This window comes from Electrona antarctica (assembly GCF_951216825.1).
Source record: "Electrona antarctica genome assembly, chromosome: 20".
Classification (NCBI taxonomy): domain Eukaryota; kingdom Metazoa; phylum Chordata; class Actinopteri; order Myctophiformes; family Myctophidae; genus Electrona; species Electrona antarctica.
In genome coordinates, this window is record NC_136801.1 from 9,493,253 (window position 1) to 9,516,741 (window position 23,489).

At 42.4% G+C, this 23,489-nt stretch overlaps 1 protein-coding gene across 1 annotated transcript; it reads left to right on the forward strand.

Moving 5' to 3' along the window:
- The first annotated feature begins 1,176 nt into the window (after nucleotides 1-1,176).
- shrprbck1r (sharpin and rbck1 related) lies at nucleotides 1,177-17,961 on the forward strand. Its single transcript, XM_079489234.1, has 14 exons — nucleotides 1,177-1,693; nucleotides 2,596-2,770; nucleotides 5,002-5,088; nucleotides 6,003-6,144; nucleotides 6,784-6,874; nucleotides 7,446-7,785; nucleotides 8,848-8,966; nucleotides 10,327-10,509; nucleotides 13,221-13,381; nucleotides 13,944-14,055; nucleotides 14,631-14,810; nucleotides 15,546-15,644; nucleotides 16,742-16,885; nucleotides 17,478-17,961. The coding sequence occupies exons 1-14, from the start codon at nucleotides 1,421-1,423 to the stop codon at nucleotides 17,556-17,558; spliced, it is 2,187 nt and encodes a 728-aa protein (XP_079345360.1). The 5' UTR covers nucleotides 1,177-1,420; the 3' UTR covers nucleotides 17,559-17,961.
- The last annotated feature ends 5,528 nt before the right edge of the window (nucleotides 17,962-23,489 follow it).

Below are 23,489 nucleotides of genomic sequence, written 5' to 3' on the forward strand. Positions count from 1 at the left end.
TTGTGGGTTCAAGTCCCACCTGGGTTACTGATTAATTTCATATTAATCCTGGATCCATTCCAATTGTATATCATTCATGAAATTCCCATCAAGACAGGGACCCTATACAATCGCAAAATCAGTTCAAAAAGGGAGTATAATTGTGCAAACTTCCTGCATATTTTGCAACTTCACACATATTTCATCACATAAAATCGCAAAATCAAGGATTTCATTTTAGTCTGCATAATCAAGGATTTTAAACAGCATATTTGATTTTTGTGGTACGAGGTGTACTTCCTTAGGATTTCTTTGCTAAAACTGTTTTGGCTTTTATAGGGACCAAACTGTCAGAAAATGATGGGGTTCAAATTTGCCCGACCCCCATCCCTTTATAGTATGCCAGACAATTAATAATATTAGTGTTGGTTTGTAGGTTTTAAAATATTCAAAGTTGATTTCTTACACTTTTAAAGTAGCCAGAATAATATTTTCTGACTTTTGGCTTGGGTATTTCTTCACCCGGGACCCCCGGACTCATCTCAGTACTCATTACATTCCTCGCTCTGCTCCTGTTAGTCTACTTGCCAGCCCATAGAACCCCATTGCACAAAAAACACTCCTTGGGCTAAATCTGGCCATAGCCAGTTTTTAGCCGAATGAGTGTAAAACTAATGCTTGCAATGGATTCAGAATCATGAAAAGCCCTAGTTTGACCCGTCACATGCTATTAAAAGCAAAGAGAGTTTTTGAAAATGTCGCCTTATATTGGATGTTAATGGTACCCCAGCGTATTATGCTAATTATGAAAATTGCCCATCAGCCATCATATGCAAGTTAGCATCCGGCAGTTTCTAAAAGCTGGGAACCCATACTCAACATTTCTAACATAAAAACTGGGTTCACATTATGGCAACTTTGGCAAGTAGACTATGTTGCTGTTGTTATTAAAGATGTAAACGTAGAGTTCGTTGTCGCATTGCCTCCATCTCGTGGCCAAAAACCTCAATAACAATCATAGACCTTTTACATTTTACAATACACCACAAGGACCACAGTGCATTGCGTTGACATGATACTGTAGATCCCCTAGATCCCATATCCCGGTGGGATGGTCACGCTTTGATTGGCTACCTGGTTGCCAGACGTAAACAAATGAAAATAAGCAGCCAATCGCAGCAGCGTCCCGCCCTCCCGGGCCATGGGACTCTCAAGTGTTACCAAGGTCTCACGCTTCCTGTTGTTATTGTAGTAGAGTCTGTATCGAGCCACCGCTATGGGACGCAGAAGAGGCACACTTTGAACTACTTTAGTTTTACTTTTGGTTTGACCACCCAAACCACAGCGACAGGGGGGTGACTGACCGCCAGGAACAACCCGCGGTGTGTTCTGTGTGTCGTCGACATTCACTAGCCCGCATGAGTGCGACCGCAGCGGCGGCATGTCGCTGAGTTCAGACGGGTGGGCTCACACCCCCACAGCGGAGCCGTCCGCCTCTCACTCCGGAGGCTATGGGCCGTCGCAGCCTGCTGCTGGCTGTCACACCGTCCTCATGTCGGTGCGGGTGTCAGTTTGCCATTCAGGCATTCGGCCACTGTGTCTTCCAGGGGCAGGAGGCGATGAGTCACTCCGGTTGCAGCTCAGCATGGACCCGGGAAAGTCCGGGGAATTCCGCCTCTCACTGCGGGACGCCAGCCAATCAGCCCGAAGTGTGGTAAGTTAAGTTCAGTCAACAACATTGACAACAAACAACAACATCATGTTCGGGAACGGAACTACAACAGTGGTTCTCAACCTTGGGGTTGGGGGACAAGCATTAATTGTGTATTACATTTTGGCCGCTGATCGATGTCCATCAGAAATTTATTTGTGCCAGTACCCCTGTCCCACAATATTCACTCATTTAAATGGACCCCTATCCCTGGTCCAGAGCGCAATTCGCTAAACGCTCTGGACCAGGGATAGGGGTCCCGGGCCGGACCCCCACTTTGAGAACCACTGGAGCCTCAGCTCAACAGCCTGCATGTGTTGATGTATAGAGACTGAACTGCCAGCAAATATAACAGAATATTGTACCATATTGTCCCGACTCCCGAATATAAGACGAGTCTACGACTGATTATAAGACGACCCCATTTTTCAAGACTTTGTGGAAAAAGAACATTGAATCCCCCAATATAATTATATGACCCCGTTTTTTAGGATATTTCCATTGGAAAAAAAAACTGAATTAACTACTATCATGATAATTTATTGACATGATTTTATACCATCTTAAACAATATTGTTTATTTTCTTCTTTTATTTTTCATTTTTTACACAGCCTACATTTAGCCTCAACTTAGCTCTGGTCCATAGCCTTCTACTGCTTCTACGGTTCTGCCGAATCGTAGAAGCAGTAGAAGGCTATGGACCAGAGCTAGCCTCAACTCAGCAACTAGGACAGAGTGACATAAATCTTTGATATGACCTGGCTACATAATTCATGAATCAGTTGCAGTATACTAAAATTGTGATGATTTTCTGCTTCCCCTCTCGTGCCTCCTTCTCCTTTCTCTCTTTCACCTTCCATTTTTTTTAATATCCCTTTTCGATGTTCCCTTCCTCTAATGTCAGTCGATTTCAGAGTTTGACTTGAGGGCGATACACTACGAGGTGAAGTCCCCCAGCTGTCATGAGCTGAGCTTGGCTGCACCTCCACATGACCGCATCAGCTTCAACTTCCGCTGCGAGCGGGAGGCACAGGAGTGGGCTACCGTGGTCATCTCATCGCTGAGAGAAGCACACAGGGGTCAGTCCATCATGTCCTCAAATGGCTCTTTTTGACTATGAAGGCTAATCCGGAACCTTCCATAACCTGAAACAAAAAAATCATGGAAACCTATGATGGAAACGTAATCTTTCCATTATAGGTACGTCTGTGTCATAAGAAAATACTCAAATAGCCATCTACAAGCGTGCAACACGTCGGATCGTGACACAGCTTGTAGATCGGGTATTTGAGCTATTTTTTAAACATTTTGAAAGTATACGTTCTAGGTTCCCAGAACTCCACCTCATGCGCAGGGCCCCAAATGAGGTTCTGAGAACCATATACAGTATGAAACCCAGCCATAGCATGTGGAAACAAATCCTGAACCTGTGAAATATGTTACATAGATGGCACCCACCCACGGTGTTTTTCGCGTAGTTCTTGTAGTAGAAAATAAGAGCCCAAATAAATATGACTTCATGGTAACTTAATTTGACGGCACAGCAGAGAAGATCTGGAACAGGGCATGCACCACAGGTCATGTTGAAACCGTATGGTGAAAGTGAAACCATTCCAAGCCGCCCATTTGTATTGCCTGGAATCTAATTTGCACCATGGTGATGTGGGGTGGTGCATATTGACTTTGGTGTAACAAAACCAGCATTTTAGAACAGAACAAAGAAGCTTTTCACTGCTGTGTGTGTGTGTGTGTGTGTGTGTGTGTGTGTGTGTGTGTGTGTGTGTGTGTGTGTGTGTGTGTGTGTGTGTGTGTGTGTGTGTGTGTGTGTGTGTGTGTGTGTGTGTGTGTGTGTGTGTGTGTGTGTGTGTGTGTGTGTGTGTGTGTGTGTGTGTGAGAGATACAAGAGTGGGCACTAAGAAATGTAAAATTGTCTATTTTGTCCAAAATGTTACTAAAGTAAATATTTGAAAAATGTGGTAATTTTACATTGAGGTGCCCACTCTTCATCAAATGTCCACTGCAGTACAACAATTGAACTCGGAAGCAGCTATCCAAGCAATCACGCTCCAACTTTCAGCTTCAAAGTGCATTCAATCTCCACCAAGATGGTCATTTATGTTGAGTTCACACAAGGCATATGCAAAGATCACATAGAGCACATTTGTCGCTTTGTCTATCTGTTGCTCACACAGTCGTTGACATCATCAAGCATGCGTCCATAGTGATGTGTATTGGAGGTGCAGTGGCCGGGCGGGGGAGATCGAGAAAAAACAACAATCCAGCATGGAGTCTCAACTGCAAGTGCAAGCACTTTTGGACCTAGGCATTATTTATATGCATTGGGAATAATGGAAACGGACTAGAAGAAGGTGTGGCAAGTTTTTGTTAGTCAAAACAGGGTGGAAAAAAAGCAGGGAGGGGGAATTAAAAAAAATGCAGCTACAGTTGTCGCTTTGTAGCTTTGCATCTGGAAGTTTAACCCAGCTCAGCTTCAATTTGTAGCTTTTGCAGCAGATACAAACGTCAGATTTGCTTCATAGCTTCACGTCGCTGGCTGTATCTGTATCTTTGCATCTGCCTGTGTGAACGCACCATTCGTCCTACATTAGGGAGAGGATGTACAGTATGTGATATTTAATCCACAATGCATTTAAAGCAAGGATATTCATATTATATTCAGTCATCTGAGCCTCCGTCCTTCCTAGCAAAGTCGCAATGACAGCTTAATTGTCACATCACAGCTTTTAGGTATGAAGAAGTGGGGGAAATTCCTTTTTTCGTGTAAGAGCAGAAGAGAAATATTCAAAAGCATACGTACATATATGCAGGTACAGTATGTACATGATGTTTAGAACATTTACAGAACTAGAACAATAGACCTTTTCACATAATAGTCTCATGTTCACTTGTGCAGGTGAGACATCATTTTGCAGCATTATCATACAGGCCATTGTGAACATGGGTGCCGTTTCTTTCTTGTGCAACAGCACCAAAGCATGAGAGCGCCCCTACAGGCTACACTGTACATACAGAAACATAAGCCTGTGTGGCAGCCTGTGTTGGCGGCTTTGGATGACCATCTCTTCCTAATCCGAAAGGCAAAACAGGTTCCAGATCAGCGGCACTAAGAGATGATCTGACTGTTCACCTCTCATTGAACCTCTCATATCACTGTGGGGAAGTCTATCAAGTATTCTGGTTGGGTAGAACGAGGAAGTGTTTGTTTGCCTGTTTCTGTACTTTAACTCTCTGTATGTTTACTTTATATCCACGTGTCTAAATGTCCTGATTGTCTCCTGACATCCTACAGTGGCAGACATTGTTTCAGCTGAAGACTCAGGAGGCCTGCCTCTGGATGACGTCGTATCTCAGAGTTCTACAGATTTACCACGCACAGGTACATCATGTGTATGTCTTCCTTCCTACCTTACACAGGCCTCTACAGAGTACTAAACCGGCACACCGTAGGTAGCGCCCTTAACCCATTTTGGACTGAGGTCGATTAAAAAAAAGGCTTCTAAATCCAAGATTCCAGAATTATCTCTATTGGGCCACGGACCATCTCAAAATATGTAGTTCCAGGGACCCCCCAGAAGCCAATATTTTAGTTAAAAATGTTCGCTCGGAAATATATATATATATATATATATATTCAAAGATTTGCACCACATTTTTACAACTTTTCAAAAATAGCAGACCTACAAGCTTGTAGCGCGCCACTCGATGACGTGCTATGAGCTTGTAGATCTGCTATTTTTCAATAGCTAAAGCATGACATAATGCTATAAACACCAAGAGGGGTTCCCACCCAAAATGGGTTAAGTGACTTTATTTAGGCATCCACTAAATAAGTTACTACTAAGTTCTTATTTCGTTGATGCCTAAATAAAATGTTACTTAAGGGAGATCTTTCTCTGCCCTTTTGGGACTTGCAATCCAAACCTTGCTCAAAATAGAGGCCGTAGTGTAACGTAGGTTTTTGTGACAAATCCTCAGCAGTTCATACAGTGCACCCTGGGCAGTGGGCAGTATTACACAAACCACTCTGAAGAAAGGAAATTAAGTTTGAAGATGGAAAGGTTGATAACAGTGACTCCTTACAGTAACCACTCCAGACTTTGAAATTGTCAGAAGTTGTCCACGCAGCCACCGTGGCTCATATAGAGGGAAATACTAGTGTACTGGGGACCCCGGACAACTAAGTATATAGGGTTTCAATAGTTTATACTGCGTTTGTGTGTGCGTTTCGATGTATGCAATGCATAGCTGCTTGGCGTGTCTATTTATAATTCTATCTGTCTGTGTCTACAGAGGAAATGTGTAGTGAGCTGACCAGAGCCATAGAGGCAGGCGACATGAAGGCTGCCTCTGTCGTTGCCAGCAGTCTGGCCCGCCAACACACGGCACTCAAGATCCAGCCTGCTGTCAGGAACTATGAAGACACAGAGATCAAGTAGGCTCATATTTGTATTTTGTATGTGTGTTGGCTTTATTGTGCTGCTCTGTTGGTCTATATCTCAATGAGGTTTTAACCGGTTAAAGGTTTAATAAAAAAATACAAATGTAATGGGTAGCCTTAAAGTAGCTATACGCAATAATATGTCAACATTTGAATGACCTTTTTTATTTATTTATTTTCTGGTATTCAGACAGCCAGCAATGGGTAAAACGTGCCCCAAAAAATGTAGTCTCTGTGACACATCTAGGGGCCACAATCTGCATTCAAAGATGTTCCTAGAAGCTTTGTCATTGGTCGGAAAAAAAAACCCGGTCGCAATGACTAACCAATCGGGAAGTAGACAAGCAAATCAACCAATGACAAAGCTTCTAGGAAAATCTTTGAATGCAGATTACGGCCCCTAGATGTGTCACAGAGACTACATTTTTGGGAGCATTTTACCCATTGCTAGCTGTCTGAATACAAAAAAATTAAAAGGTAATTAAAAACTTGACATATTATTGCTTATAGCAGCTTTAATGGTCAATGTGCCGACTACATATCTGTAATGTCTGAGTTCAAGTCCTGTTGACATTCTTCCACACTCGCAAAAAAACAAAACAAAAAAACTTTTATTTCCATTTTGTCCCTAAGCTTGGCTGTTGTTATCGAAGATTCTTCCTCTTCTTGTTGTGTCACGGTGAAAGTCTTCCCCAATACGACTACTGCAGCGCTGAAGCAGCAGGTATGTCTGCCGAATGTCCCGCTGCTTTTTGAGAGCATCACAGCAACTTCTCTTAGCTTTTCAGATGCGACATTCTTCTAAACCCTACACTTATTGTGCGTATAACCATGTCCGCTTCTATGGCCAATGTGGAAGTGCCTCTCGCCGGCTACAATCGCGGACAGTTTTTTGGCCGATAAAGTATCGTTTTAGACGGCAACGGAGCCGCGCCGTCTCAATCGAACTTAAGCCACATGAGGCACCACCGAGCGAGCTAAAGCGAGCGGGTTGTCATGCCGAACATTGCAAAGTTAGATTGAACCGAAGCGCTGTTTGAGTTGCGACCCGATTAGGCACAGAATAATATATCTTGTTCTGGCTAGAGCGTTTGTCCCCACTGCCACTCAAAGTGGCTACTGGCCAATCACAGCGTGTCCTTGCACAAGTGCACTGGCCAATCACAGCGTGTCCTTGCACAAGTGCACTGGCCAATCACAGTGTGTCCTTGCACAAGTGGTATAGGGTTTGGGATGACACTTCTCAGATAATCTCATCCTTCTGCCCCCCCACCGCACCTCCACTCTGTTCTCAGGTGTTCCTCCAGTATGGTTTCCACCCGTGGGTGCAGCGCTGGGTTATCGGCCAGTGTTTGTGTGCGGACCAGCGCTCCCTGGCCTCGTACGGGGTGCGACGGGACAGCGACACTGCCTTCCTCTACCTCCTGTCGGCCCGCCACGCCCACCTGACCCACCAGCTCCTCCAGCAGGACCAGGAGAGTGCCCTGCTGGTCAACTCACCAGCTCCCTCCATCCCTTCTCCTGCTCCGACTCCAGCTATCGTCCCACCTTCGCCCTACAGCAATGGCCCCTCGTCCCAAGACCGCAGGCCTTACTCCACCCTGCCTCCCTGGCTCGGTGTCGGCAGCAATAGTGGTGAGGGAGCACATGTCATACTAGCACGACTTCTGTCAAAGAGGAACAGTACAACACAACTTGCCACTGGTGCACATGGCAAGTTAACTAAAAGGGAAATGATGCCAGCACTCACGTTATTTTCTTCAATAGAATAGAACAGTTTGTTTAAGTTTAGGATGGACACGTTTACGAACTATGCTTTCATCAGCCTTGGAATGCTGCAACTTAGTCCTGTTGCCATCCTAAACCTAAATAAACTTAGTACCTATTGAAGCACATGTGCTTACACCAGTGGCTCTCAAACTGTTTAATTTCAAGGACCCCCTGTTTCGTATGCATTAGGTCACAGACCCCCATAACTCAGACTCACAGACCTGTAAGGGTCCATGGTGCCTATCTATTATTATTTAGCTTGGGCACCCCTTGGAATCCCCTGAAGGACCTCTAGGGGTCCTGGACCTACTTTGAGGACCTACTTAGATTCCCAAACACACAAGCTTGCACACTAGCGCAGGGGAAATGTTTTGACTTCTCATAGATTCATACAACATTAACATGTCAATAATGAGACATATCGAAAGAGTTTTGGCCTATACTGTGTAGGCAGTGTTGTTAATATATTACTGTAATATTATTTTATCCAGTAACGAGTAGTGTACGGTATTACTCTGCCAAAACTAGTAAAACTACCAATTTACTATGTAAAAAAATATCCCATATTACATATTACCCAGGTTTTCTTGGCTGCCTTTTGAAAACATTTCATTTTAAAAGGTCAAAAGCGATTGCTGCTTTATTTTATAGCCCTTTTGGCTGATTGGTGACTAAAAGGAGCTGGCTATACAGATTGTGTTGTTGTACATCCCAAAAGTAATATGTAATATAATATATTACTCTTGATTCCAAGTAATAAGTAATGTTATTACTTTTTTAAGGAGTAATAAGTAACATATTACTCTCCTGAGTAATATTGGCCAACACTGTGTGTAGGTATCACAAACCGGTCCTTCCACTGAGTTTAAACACACATTCGAACCATGTGGTGTAGCCTACAAAGTAGAACTGTCCTGTCTTGCACAGGTCCTGGAGCATCATCTGGGTCTGACAGGGGGAACATCAGTGACATCAGAGACTTCATCACCCTGGAGATGCTGCAGCTCAATGAAGCTATGGGCCCCAGCAGAACACCTGCCGTCCAGGTAAAGGATGGTCCTCTGCTGCTCTGGCTGTAACCATTTTAACCTTATCAACCTGCCCCTCTCTATTTTCGGAATGTCATGATATAGGCAAAAATAGCAGTTCTACAAGCCCATGACGTGACGCGTAGTTAGCTTGTAGATGGGGTTCAAGTGGTTAAGGCTCAGTGCTTGTGCAGCTGGCCTGGGTTTGAATCCTACCTGTGGTCCTTTGTCTTTCCACTGTTGCTATCAAATAAAGTCTTGGAAATGCCCCCAAATTATTATTATTATTACAAAACGTGCATTGAACAATTAAGCCCTGTTTCAGGGTTCAGCAAGTAAGTGTGGCTTAGGGCCAATTCTTATACACTATTAGAATGGTGGATGACATTTGTGACCTGGAACATGCAACAGACCACCTGATATACCATAAAGGTTAAAGAGGTGTGTGGTATAACTACTGCCCCATCCTTGAATTTTACACTTGGAGGATATTTCTTTCATCACAATGTTTAAAAAGAACATTTTATCTGGAGACATGCATACTCTTTCGATTTGAACAAGAGCTCTTTCATGGTCCTATATCTCTTAGAACAGAGAGAAACAATGTATTGTTTAAGGCATGTGAAACCCAGTTTTGGTTTGTTTTTAAAAATGAGACTTACTTGTAGCAGAGTATATTGTGGTATTGCTACTTTCGAGTGCCGGGATGTTTTTCAAAATATGAGCGCTAGAGTGCCAGCACATATGGGAGATTTTACTCTGAAAGGTCCCCCACTTCCGTTCCCCACCAAAACCGCTAGGCATAATGTTCCATTCTTAAGTCTCTCTAGAAGCATTAATATTCCAAACGAGAGGCTTGTTGAAGTCAGAAATGAAGACAGAAGTATGCCCATCTGGTCAAAACCATGGAGAGTTCTCTAGATTAGGAGATACGAGGCATTCTTTCTGAGCCGTAAACAAGGAAGTGAACGGCAGCGCACATGCACGAAACAGCAATGAGTATGGTGCAGAAGGAGAGGCCAACCAAAGAAATACATAAATATTCAGAATGTTTCATGTGTACACATCCAAGGGAACCTACGGTTGGATTAGAAATGACTACACGTCCTACGGTCTGAATGTGTTAAGTAAAAGATCTCAGATTTGTCTTTTAATTTATGGAATTTTGTAGGTTTTTTATTTCTTCATGAAATTACTGGGAAAAATCATTGAAATGTTTTTTTTTTTTTTTTTTTACGGTTTTTTAAAAACTAAATGTAAGAAACCAAAAATAAAAGGATCCATAAAGATTTGTCCGCGACCCACAAATGGGTCCCACTGTTTGGGAAACTGTTCTAGGCCATGTTACAGAGGGTTAAAGGACCTTGTGTGTTCACAGGGTGCGTCTCACGGTTGGCCGTGCCCCTCCTGCACCTACATCAACAAGCCCACACGGCCAGGCTGCGAGATCTGCAGCACTGACCGGCCCCGGTCCTACGCGGTCCCAGGAGGGTACCGACCCGACCCCCTGGAGCTCCAACGCATCCAGCAGGAGAAGGAGGCTGTCCGACAGTACCAACTGGTAGGAGACACAGTCATACATACATACATACATACATACATACATACATACATAGAACACATATCGCCATGCATGTTCATGCATGCAATCTAAACACGCACATTTGCAACGGAGCGGGCAGTCGGACATAATTATACACAATTGGTCTTAAAACCTCATGCAGACACAACAAGACACATTTACTGGCGGTCGGTTTGTTAGGGCAGCTTTACAAGGCACTCCTGCATCTACAAATAATTGCTAGTGCTTGTTTTAGCTTTTTAGGAGTATCGGGTGAATAGGGTCTCTACTACATCAGGGAAAACGTCAGATGGACTTTTGGATTACACAGCATCCAGGGAGTTGTCAATCACAGAAATATACACACAGAATTGTGTGCCAATTTAACTTTTTGATTGGAGTTCTGGACTCTGCGTCCAATGAGACGGTCATAGATTTGATCCCAAATGGGTGAAACAAACATGTAGAGTTAAGCCTGACTTATACGTAGTTGTGCACCAGTGTGGCGCACCGAAAATAGCCGATCTACAGGCGCATGATGTCTCGCACTGTGACGCATTGTTAGCTTGTAGATCAGCTATTTTCACTGCGACAGCATAATTAAGTATAGGTGAGGCTTTGCAGGGCAGTGGTAGCCTGGCTAATAAGCCAGACTAATATCACACAACACTGTCGCGGTATATCAGTCTGGGCTGGCTCCACTTGGATTTCATTTCCCGGGGAACATTTTCTCTTCGACGCAATTGGTCAGAGCTACTGTCAGTCAAAGGTCTCAAGCATTGAACGTCACTGTACCAAAGCCCGCCTATATTGCATACCGTGTCCCGATTGGTCCGACCTGTTCTCTGCTGTAGGAAAGAGGCGTGCTACTGAGCCTCGCCAGACCGTAATCCGCTGGTAGGCAACTTTTTTTTGCCAACGGCTGATTCGGTCTGGTTTATTAACCAGGCTAGGGCAGTGGAGGGTGCTGGGTGAGGCTCTCTCAGGCTGACTCTCTTCTCTTTTGTCTCTGTTTTTTGAAGGAGAAAGGGAGAAGAGAGGAGCTGAGGAGTGCTGGGGCACAAAACAACTCACTCTCGTACAACCTGGACCAGGACTACTGAATGTGCACACAAACACACACAATTGCTCTTTGCGCTGACTTGCACTACGCACACAGCACTCTGTTTATAAAAAATGTCAGACTTTTCCGAGCTGAGTAGGAACTGAATACAGGTCCTGTGTGCTTGCTTGACTTGGGGGTCCATATGATTATTATTATTTTATTGGTTATTATGATCAAGTGATTGAACAACTCTAATTAGAGTTGCAGTATTTTACTTAATAATCCCATTGTAGGCCTTCCTGAGTCTGGTGTTGGCCCAATATATGCCACAAACATTGAAGTCTCCAATTCCAATGTTTTGCATACGTGTATTTTAGAAGGTACAGCGGAAGAACTGTACTAAACTTAGTTTATACTGTATACATTTTTGCCAAACTATGCCAACGCAGCCAGTGAAGAGAGAAAGAAATGTTTTGCTCTCACAATCTTGTGTTGAAGATCCATTTGGATCATCGCAGTTATCGTTCATGTTCAGTGAAGAACTGCACTTTTGCTTGTCCGTATTAAAAAGGCTATTGTTGCCTTTTAAGTTGAATGTATGAGGCAGCAGTTTGTTTATATGTTCGGATGGATCAAAATAAAATATTTTGACACAATTGAGTGTGATTGCGTGTACTGTATACTGTATGTGTGAATGCACATGTAGTTATTGATTCAGTCAGTGTTGTATGTATTTATGAACACATTAGAGGCTTTTCGTTGTTGCCCGGTGCCCGCAAGCGTTCGAACCTGTCAACAAACAATTCAAAGTCGGATCATAAATTGCCGGGTTATCAGACACAATCAGGAGGATCAAATGACCTGTGCTCTTCTCCAAAAGTTTAAATATTGTCTGCTTGAAGCGCTCTGCCAAAAAACGCTGGGCGCCAGGAGCGCTTAAGCGCAATGCTCGAACGTTGGGACTTGGGAAGAGCTGCTCTCCAGAATCTTTACTAGTCTTCACCATCAAAATGCATGGCAGAAATGCCATGCATTTTGAGACAGCTCAAAAAAGAAAAAACACAACCCCTTACAAGAGTCCCATTCAGAACGCTAGCGTCTCTTATTCTGGGGCGTGCATTCAGTGAACATTTGCCGATCTTTAAAGGTTTCATGACATTAATTTTCATTAATGTTTTTCTTTTAGGTTTTATGACCTCAATTACACCCAAAAAAACTTTGAACATTCAGTGGATTTTCTGAAGTTTTCTCTGGGCTTTGGAAGCCTTTTGAGCTGCAATGCAAACGGGCAAAACAATGAAAACTGACATCTGCTGGCAAATCCCATTGACATATATGGGATTTGCAGGCTGTGACATCACAAACAGCAGGAAAATCGGAGCACTTGTTTGAGCCAGAAAACCCCAGACCACAGAAAATCTACTGAATGTTAAAAGTTCAGGTTTCTTGGGTGCAATTGAGCTCAGAAAACCTAAAGAAAATTAAGAGAAATTACAAAAACCTTTTTTTTAATGTCACAATCCCTTTAAGCCCACAACGCATGTGGATCGGCTATTTTCCCAGAAGAGATTCGGCGTAGAGGGAAATACTATCAGATCTAGTACGGTAGTCGCACTGTATTTGCATTAACCCTGGTTCCTTCCAACGCACCAACCCCTTGTCCCAGTCCAGGGAGGAGGAACGACGGATCAACTTTGCCCGGCTGGTGATGATGGACGGCCAGGACCTGATCCCCAACCCCGAGGCTGTGGACTGTCGGATCTGTTACCTGGACCTCCAGCCCGGGGAGGGGGTGCTGCTTAGGGAATGTCTCCACTGCTTCTGCAGGTACTATACTGTCTACTCTGTAGCCATGCTGCAGTGCAACGCACACTATTTTCTTACCGATTATCAAAAAGTTAAATATAGAGATAGAGATGAATTGATAGATAGATAGATCTATACACAGAATCAAATGTCTTACTGATTCACCAGGAATATATTATAAGAAATCTATCTACAATTCATTTTAAGCCTGGAACCAAGCCATCCTAGCCTCGGAAACCCAGACGTTTTTATTTCCAGGGAGAAAAAAAAAGTCTGGGTCCGAGTCCACTTCAATACGGCATAGAGTAGCACAAACGTCGATCACTCTCTGCTGATTTCTGATCGTCTGCACCTTTGTTAAATTGATGCACCCGTACACACACACACACTCCTCTCTCTCTGTCGCTCTAATTAATTAGTCTCATGTTGCGCAGCTGCGTCTAGATTATCCCGGCGGATCCTGCCGGGAGCTGCCTATGCCATAGAAAGCATAGGTGGATCCCAGGCTAAGCCATCCAGGCCTTGGTTCCAGGCTTAAAATGACTTATAAATATTCTGTGCGTGTGCGTGTGTGTGTACACAGAGAGTGTCTGCACTCAGTGGTCATGCTGTGTGAGGACCCGGAGGTGTCGTGTCCCTACAGAGATGACACGTACGCCTGTGACTGCACTCTGCAGGAGAGAGAGATCAGAGCTGTGAGTCACACTGTCACCAAGCATCCTAAAACTAAACATTTATAAAGACTAAAGTAACTCAAACTGTATTTTGTGCGTGTGTGATTTAGCCTTTGTCAATATTTCATACATAAGCCTAAATGTTTTGAGTGCATAATGCATATGAAATCTTTGAGTATTTCAAATATCGTAAAAACCGCTTCAAAAATAGTGAAAATAGCCAATCAATAAGCTCACAACGTGTCGTAAGCTTGTAGGTTTTCTATTTTTACAATTATTTTTCCTGCGCTTGCCCCCTGACTACCCCATATTACAATAAAATACTAAATAAAATACCAATAAATAAAACATGCACAATTGATATTTATGTTTTTTAAACTGTGTATTGATAATTGAACATTTCCCCTGTTGGCAACGGCTTACCGTATGTTTTGTGTTGATGAATCTTATCTTATGGGGGTCCCTGGAATAAAACCTTTTCAGGTGGGGGTCCACGCCGCCGCCACGGTCAAATTCTACTTCTATAAATGTGGGGTCCACGACATGAAAATGTTTGAGAACCACTGCCCGTTATGACGCATCTCTCTGTCTCACAGCTGGTGTCTGCAGAGGAGTATGAGCGCTGGCTGCAGAGAGGCCTGTCGGTGGCAGAGTCTCGCTGTGAGGGCAGCTACCACTGTGCCAGCCCAGACTGCCCAGGCTGGTGTGTGTACGAGGACACCGTCAATGTCTTCCACTGTCCCGTCTGTAGCAAACACAACTGCCTGCTCTGCAAGGTACAGTAGGCTACACACATGTCGCTGTCACGGAAACGGTTGACGGCATGACGCCACATCGCAAAATCTCGTTAACCACATAATCCCTATTGGCTATTTGAAAATATCCCATCTACAAGTTTGTGACCTGAGTTGCGAGCTTGCTAATTAACCCTTTTAGACAAGAGGACGATTCTACAAAAATCTTCTAAACCTTGACAGTTTTCTTTAAAAAAAAATTTTTTCATGTCAAGAACCCCAAAAATGTGTAATTGGCTGCCGACTCCCTATGTTGTTCCAGGGGACCATAGGGGGACCCCCCCACCCCTTCCCCCAGAAGCAAAGATATGAGTTAAAAATGTTTGCGGTGAAAGAATATATTATATTCCAAGAATTTTCATGACTTTTCAAAAATAGCAGATATACAAGCTCGTAGCGCGGCACAGAGTGCCGCGCTACGAGCTTGTATATCTGCTATTTTTGAAATAGCTATAATAAAGAATAACATAATGCTTAACATAATATTTTAACAACACAAATCTTGTATGGGGGTCCGCAGCCAAATACATTTTTATATCCGTCCTTGACATGAACCAATGCTATAAGAATATTTTCTTTATACCAACGAATTACTTGGCTTTTAGTCTCACAGTCAGGATAGCATTACGTTTCAGTATAAGTTGCAGGAGACTGATCATAATGGCTCCTACACTAGTGGGTAAGAGCGTTTGCTAAAGGCCTAAATTCTCTTTCCAGGCCATCCATGAGGGAATGAACTGTAAACAGTACCAGGACGATCTTGCGGCTCGTGCTATAAATGACTCTGCTGCTAGGAGAACAAGGGATCTGCTCAAGGTCAGTGGTGTGTGTGTGTGTGTGTTTGCATATGTGTGTGCGTGCGTGCAATCCCGTGCATGCGTGCGATGACTTGGGAACAGTGTGAATGATGTATTTCGTCTCTGTCGGATGGAAACCATGTACTGTATATGTCTAAAACCGTTGCTTTTCAGGAAATGTTAAAAAAAAATCCAGTGTACTTATTTGTTTACAACAATCCGTTAATACTTTTCATTGGTTCAATATTTATAAAAACCCAGAGAGACACATTTAAAACTCAAGCTCTATTCTCAAAAATATTGTTAAAAGCAGCTCACACTAATTTCGCTACTTTTGCATGACACTGCCCGTCATCAGCGATTTCCAATAGAGCCAGACTGATGCCAGATTTCGTGATCTGATCATGATTTTAACCTAGCCCACTAATTGCAGATGTTTTGACTGAAATTTGAAATCAAGTCTTATAAAAATCAGCTGAATAATAATTCAATTGTGAAAATATTTATTTCAGAAAACTGGAGGATTTAGAAGATTTTTTTTAAATTTCGAGGTCAGGCCTAAATGGGATAATGAGTGACCGCTATATCAGTCTGGCTCTAATTTCCAAACCTAGAAAAGCATCATTTAGTAAAGCTGTTGAAACAATGCTGTGTCTTGTCCTGCACAGAACATCCAGCTAACAAATGATCTTGGGATGCAGGATTGATTAGTCAGTCACCATATCGGTATCTGCAATTTCAGCCTAATAAATGCAATATCGGTATCAAACTTATATCAACATAATATATCTGTTTTACTTGATAATTTATATTTATAATATTTATGTTTGAATTTGAAGTTGAAAAAGCCTTTTGTGATGATGAAGGCTGCAGATTCAAAGAGTGTTTTCATTGTTTGAACTAATATGTACATCAGTCGGCCTAATAAATCAGCTAATTAGAATTCTGCATCTGCACCCAGAATCTAATTTCCATAGTGGAGACTCGATTTGACCATACAAATAAATGTAATTAGATATCGGCCACAATTTCAATATCGTGCATCCCTATAATTTACTTATTGGAAAATCTTGAATTGAGTAAATTCCCTTCTCTTCACTTTACCTGCAATAACAGACTCTGGTGCGCTCGGGGGAGGCCATGCACTGTCCCCAGTGTGGCATCATCGTACAGAAGAAGGAAGGATGTGATTGGCTACGCTGCACTGTCTGTCACACTGAGATCTGCTGGGTGACACGGGGGCCACGCTGGGGGCCAGGGGTAAGAAGTCCTCTTCTCTCATTCGTTGTTTTGTACGATAGCAACATACTGTACCAGTTTTGTCGGCAGTAGTGTTGACGCTGATATGTATTTCCTTAATCACTTAAACCCTCTATACTCTGAACTAGCTCTATATTGGTAGGCTCTTTTTCCCCATGCATCTACACCAGATCTCTTCATTGAAAAGAGCCAATGAATCTACATCATTGCCAAACATTACCCCTAGGATAGGGAATAGGGATGCTAGGGTTAATTTGGATAAAATGGTAATAATACATCTTATATTAAATTTATGCTATGAAATGCATTGCTCTCAACAAGCAAACTAAAGACCTGTGCTGCATGTCATCTGACCAAACTCTTTCAGCCGAATAGTTGCACAATGATGAAGACGACGAGACATAATGCTGTAGCTCAAACAAGCCATTAAAACACTTGACAGGTGTGAAAGGGGTGGACAGGTGTGAAAGTAGACAAGAGTGATTTCTCCACGTTTGTTTATCAGTAGTAGTTCGTATCGGCCTTGCTTCTAACTTAGTTTCTGGGCAGGAAAATAAAAGTTGAAGAACCATCCTATTCCTGTTCTTTTAAGGGTCCTGGAGACACTAGCGGAGGATGCCGCTGCAACGTCAACAAGCAAAAATGTCATCCTAAATGCCAGAACTGCCACTGACGACACGGTGCGTCCACCGGCACAATTTATAATATGGAGTCACACAACCGCGGCGCCCACTGAAAATATGTTATTTTCAGGAAGTCACACACACGGTCGTATGTATGATGAAGTATGAATTTGCCATTAGCTATCTAAACGGGATAAAAGAGAATTGCAGACTTCGGAGAGGTGTATTTATGCCAAAGCTGACTGTGCAGGACAATTATATGCAATAAAAGTGAATACTTCACTGGACTAACTTTTAACCGAAAGAAATCCCCTCTTTTGTTTTGCCAATACTGTAACTGTCTATTGCTGATCTATTTCCTTGCCGTTTCAATATTATGCAGATCACAACTACAATTGTATTCTGCCACTTAACCTCTGCCTTTTGCACACAATTAAACATGTCATATCTGAATTTAACAATTTGACTGGTATCCAAAAGTTAATTGATGGTAAATACAGCAATGGTGGTCAATTTTCATTTCACGTGTGGCTTTCAAAAGTGATTGCACTGCAAACTTAGCATTACAAGTTTGCTGGTTTTGTTTTGCTAGCTACCAGGGAGCTATTTACCACACACTTTAGTGGCCTTCTTCCTTTTAGTTCAGGTTCAGTTATCCCTTAATAAATGTTTTCGGGGCAATGTAATCTGTGATGTTGTCATGCAATTTTCTGCATAGTGACTGAATGGACATATTGATAGCCAAAGGTTGCGTGTCTTTGTGTCATGGCATGCATGCATGCAGGCTTGATGTGCGTGTGTGCATATACCTTTTGTCAAAGGTAGAAACGAGTGCCTCTTATTCTCAACCTGTTTATTACTATTTATTACTGACACGATAAGCAATATAGTTCTTAATGGTAACCAGTTGTTTACACATTAAAATCTAGATTTGGGATTTACCTCTGAGAGTATAAACATTGACCTACACTATTATTACTGATTCACACATGGCAATATGCACCCTGTCACGCACCATAAATAACTTTATCTACAAGCTCACAATGTGTCGCATCCGCAACGTGTTGTGAGCTTGTATATCGGCTATATTTTCAACGTGTGACACCGGCAAACAACTAAGTATAAATCACCCTTTCAGTGATGCAAATAGCCTGCATCCTGCATCCTTAGACTCACTAAATTAAGAAAGAATACAATCTCATGATGTCACCCTCCGGGGCTCCTGGGATGCAGTACTGTACTGTACTGTAATGTCATTAACCCATTTTGGGCGGGAACCCCTTTTGGTGTTAGCATTATGTTATGCTTTAGCTATTGAAAAATAGCCGATCTACAAGCTCATAGCGCGCCACCGAGTGGCGCGCTACGAGCTTGTAGGTCTGCTATTTTTGAAAAATCGACTGACATAGAAACAGCTTTTGAGACATTTTTAGAATCTGATCTCGGGTCAAAATGGTTTAAAGTAGGACTAGGACTAAAATGTCCCTGGGACCCTTCTAAAAGACCACCCCTGGGTCCAAGGGCCCATTACATTGAAAACCTATTTACATCACTGCCCTTTAGAATCAAATTGACACTGAGTTATACTGTGTGAGGTCATTGAGGACGTGGTCATACTGCTGACTACGTAGGTGGTGCAACATCGAAATAGTTCAAAGGCTGCATTTGCATGCCTCTCGGTATTCTGTTACTATTTGGGAAATTCAGACTTTTAAAAACTGGCATAATGTGTAATGACATTAAAGGACCACTTCACCACTTTTCAACATCTCTTCATATAATTGGTCCTCACTAATGTTCATGGTAAAACACCACCATTTTTTCCTACTCAGTCTGTGGGCCCTATTATGCGTGTCTTAAGTACCAGGTCTTATTACTTAACTTAAGACCTGGAGGCGTGATCAATGCCATTTGGCTATTCTGAGTGGCCAAACAGCATTGACCACGCCTCCAGGTCTTAAGTTAAGTCATAAGACCTGGTACTTAAGACACGCATAATAGGGCCCTCTGTCTCATAGGAGGGCTTTGGGCAGTTCGGACACCCGTCCACCAGTGACATCATCATTAGGCAGATTTTTTTTTAAACAAGATTTTTATAAAATATATTTAGATTTTTATTATCGTGAGAACGATGGCTTCAACTTTTGCATTGCAACTTTTCAGGAAATGAAAGCCTGCCGTTTCTATTAGCTTGGATTCACCATCGATGATGTCACTGGTGGACGGGTTTCTGAACTGCCCACAGCCCTCCTATGAGACACAGACTTAGTAGGAAAAAATGGTGGTATTTTATCATGACTATTAGTTAGGACCAATTATAGGAAGAGAAGTTGAAAAGTGGTGAAGTGGTCCTTTAACAACAGCTTGGGATAAGCTCATATTCCGGTTAAGTGAAAGCAGAGAATAAACCTAAATCATGTAAAAAAACACATTTAATGTTAAGTTGTTATCGTCTTCGACATAATATTTGGGAATAATATAAATATCCCAGGCCATTATAAAGGGATTCTTGCGATTGGAAATATCCTGAATATGACCTCAACCTGGATATGAGGTCATATCCAGAACACTGCAAGTAAACGCACTGAATGGCAATAACTTAACAAATGAAATGGGTGTGCACTAGTAAATACCCTATAAGGTGATTACATTTATATAACATATAACTTATGCTCTTGACGACACTACTACTGCCTTTACCTGAGAAGCCATGAATAGCTCATGCTACTTGTTTGTAAAATATAAGCTCAGAGTTGATGATATACCATTGTGCCTTAATTGTCAATAAATCCCTTTTGTGTTTACAACATTGATGTCTCGTGTACTTTAATTGTACTAATGTGGTATTTTGTCTAGAGCCCGACTGATGTATCAGTTTGGCTGATATATGGGCCAGTAATTGCTTTTTTTGCGACTGATTAACCTTTTTAAATGGTTAATTCTAAAAAATACAATAAAATCAAAGATCTACCATCTCACAATGTGTCGTATTAAAGGACAATTTTTTTTAAAACTAAATGCAATGGGGCTTAATTAAATGCTAAACAATAGTTCAGTTTGTGTATTTCATATTTAATTGTTTGCTTGTAAATTGTATAATTGAAGCTAAATGTTGTTTTCAAGTAAAGTTACAAAAGCCATGGCATGTTGTTTAAATGTAGGTGTTTTCTCCTGGTGTCACACCACATAGAGCCACAAGGGGGCATAATTGTACATGAGTTTCAAATATTTCAGGCATGATTTCAAATATATTCTCCAATTCAGCTTAATTTCTCTCCTTTCTCTTTTTTGCACTCTCCCTTTTTTAATATTTTTGAGTGGTGCAACCACTCCCTTACGGAGCTATGTGTGTGGGTAGCTGGCTGGCTGGCTGGGTGGGTGCCTGGCTGGGTATGAGCACGAAAACAGCATGGTTGTTTTTCACCACCTGTGCGCAACCTAACGCACACACAAACACACACATATTAACTGTATATATGATGATTTCGGGTGTGCCAGTACAGTAGAGGGTACAGTAGAGGGACCGGCACACGGTAACTGTCATTTCTCAACCGTTTCGGACGCGGGGCGGCTCGCCGGAACCGGGCCGGCACCCTGGGTGCGTTCCTGTGGGTCTGGAACCCCCCGGGAACCCCCACACGGAGTTGCACCACTCACTTCACACGGGTGTGATTTCTTTACGTTTTTTATTACTATTCTACTGTTATTGTCTATGCTGCTGCACTGTCTGAAGGAAGCCAAACCAAAATAAGTTTTACTCTTATGTACCTGTACACAAGATGTAACAATAAAGTTCAACCTTGAACCAGCCAGGAACACATACAACCTGAACCTACCATCTGTCAAAGCAACATATTTAAATAACATTCTTAACATGGTCAATCCAAACAAATCTTAGATAACAGACATGGACAACCAACATATCTGCATAGTTAATATCATCAAACCATCTGTAATGTAGTGCCTCATATATTTTGTTTTATACAGACACTGGTTGTCCTCCCCACGACAAACTTTTTATTTTTTCCTCTCCATTGCTAGTCAGTGTTGTAGGCTGATTGTTGGTCAGGGAGAGAAGTATGTGCTAAAATGTAGTGAGGGACGTTTGGAAGACATGGTAAATGGTGCATTTATATAGCGCCTTTATCCAAGGCGCTTTACATGGATTGTGCATTACATTCACCCATTCATACACCGATTGCGGCGGAAGCCATGCAAGGTACCAACCAGCACATCGGGAGCAATTTGGCGTTCAGTGTCTTGCCCAAGGACACTTCGACATGTAGACAGGAGGAGCCGGGATTCGAACCGCCGACCCATGGATCATTGGACGACCTGCTCTACCTCCTGAGCCACAGTCGCACATGTGCACCCCACCCCACCCTGCCCATCATGTTTGACCCGTTTGACCTATTAATCAATCTATTCAGCAGCTGTTGAACCCAGCTGCACTGGCACTTATATACTCTGTAACGTTTGTTATTACATCTGCTGCTTCTTAAATGTATATTTTCCTTTGAACCATACACCTTATGTTATTACATCTGCTGCTATTTTTACGGCCTGATCCCACTGCTCTTTTTTAGCTATGCACTCATTCTTTCTTTCTTTAACTGCTGGCTGGACCTTGTACGACAAATAATTGTATTTCACCTATGGTTTTATACCTTGTGATGTGACAATACATTTGAGTTGAGTTGATACCAGTATACCAACAATGCTGTCAGGCACGCCCCTTTGACTTAATTTCGTAAACATGTTTTGGTGATTTAACTCAAAACATTTTTCACATCTTTTATACATTTCAGCTACTTCCTTCAAGGCATAGATACTCAAATCAGTATGCTTAGCATTGAACCAAGCTGGTTGTGGTATCAATATATGAACAAACTATAAGAGAATTATTTTCAGGACTTTAGATACAGTAGTACCACATTGGCTAGTGCAATTGGCCTAGCAGTATATCATTATCCAGGCTCTCAGCCATGCCAGCTTGAACCTTGATGACAGGAACAATAGTAACAGACAACTGGCAACATACCATGAGTCATATAACCCAGTAAAACAAATGGCAAGGGCCTGGGCCGTGGCTCAGCGGTCCAGGCACCTTGGCTGGTAAACCAGCCTGGCAGTGTGCTGCGGGTTCGACTCCCGATCTCGACGGCCCTTACTGCATGTCATCCCCCCATCTCTCTCCCCATTTCCTGTCAGCCTACTGTCTGTCCCTCCATAAAAAATATAAAATAAAGGCAAAAGCCACAAAAAAACATAAAAAATAAAAATAAATGCCAAGACGAACATTTGGGCTTGCAAACTTGAGGTGCTCTGTAGTGATTCGATCTGAAACTAAACTATCTCTATGATAGAAATGTTTAGCCCCTGTTCAAAGCTCCAATCCAATCCAAAAGTCTATCATTATTACAAAGTAACTTTTCAGCCATAGAGACTGCTCTCATCATTTTTGTGTGTTTTCGAACACAAGCTTTTCAGAACATACCCTCTGTGTGTGCCTATAGAACCCTGCATGCAGTAACATGCGTGTTCCAACCTGGCTTGATGATGTGTGCCTTATTAGAGAAAGCAATGCATGATCTATGTTAGGGGACTGAAACCTTTTTGACATGAAATGCCATGTTTTCATTTTCTCGATAGTGTGTGCCACATCAACATAATATGTTTAAGTTTGACACCACATCAAATCAAACTAACATTTCCAACAGATTTTGTTTGTTTTCTCCTTTTCACCTCAGGACATTGTTATGATCATTAGACTCGGAGTAATAACCCACTATCTCCCAGTCAGAGTTCAGCGTTTTGACCCTTTGTCAGCCTTCTGATTGGTCCCTGACTGACTAACCAGCAGCATCTTTTGCCATGTTCCGACCTGGTTCCGCCTTGTTTATATTGAATTTGCTAAAACATCTTTTTTTGGAAAAAACTAAAAACAAACATGATATGCCCAGTCACCATGCTGCATCTGT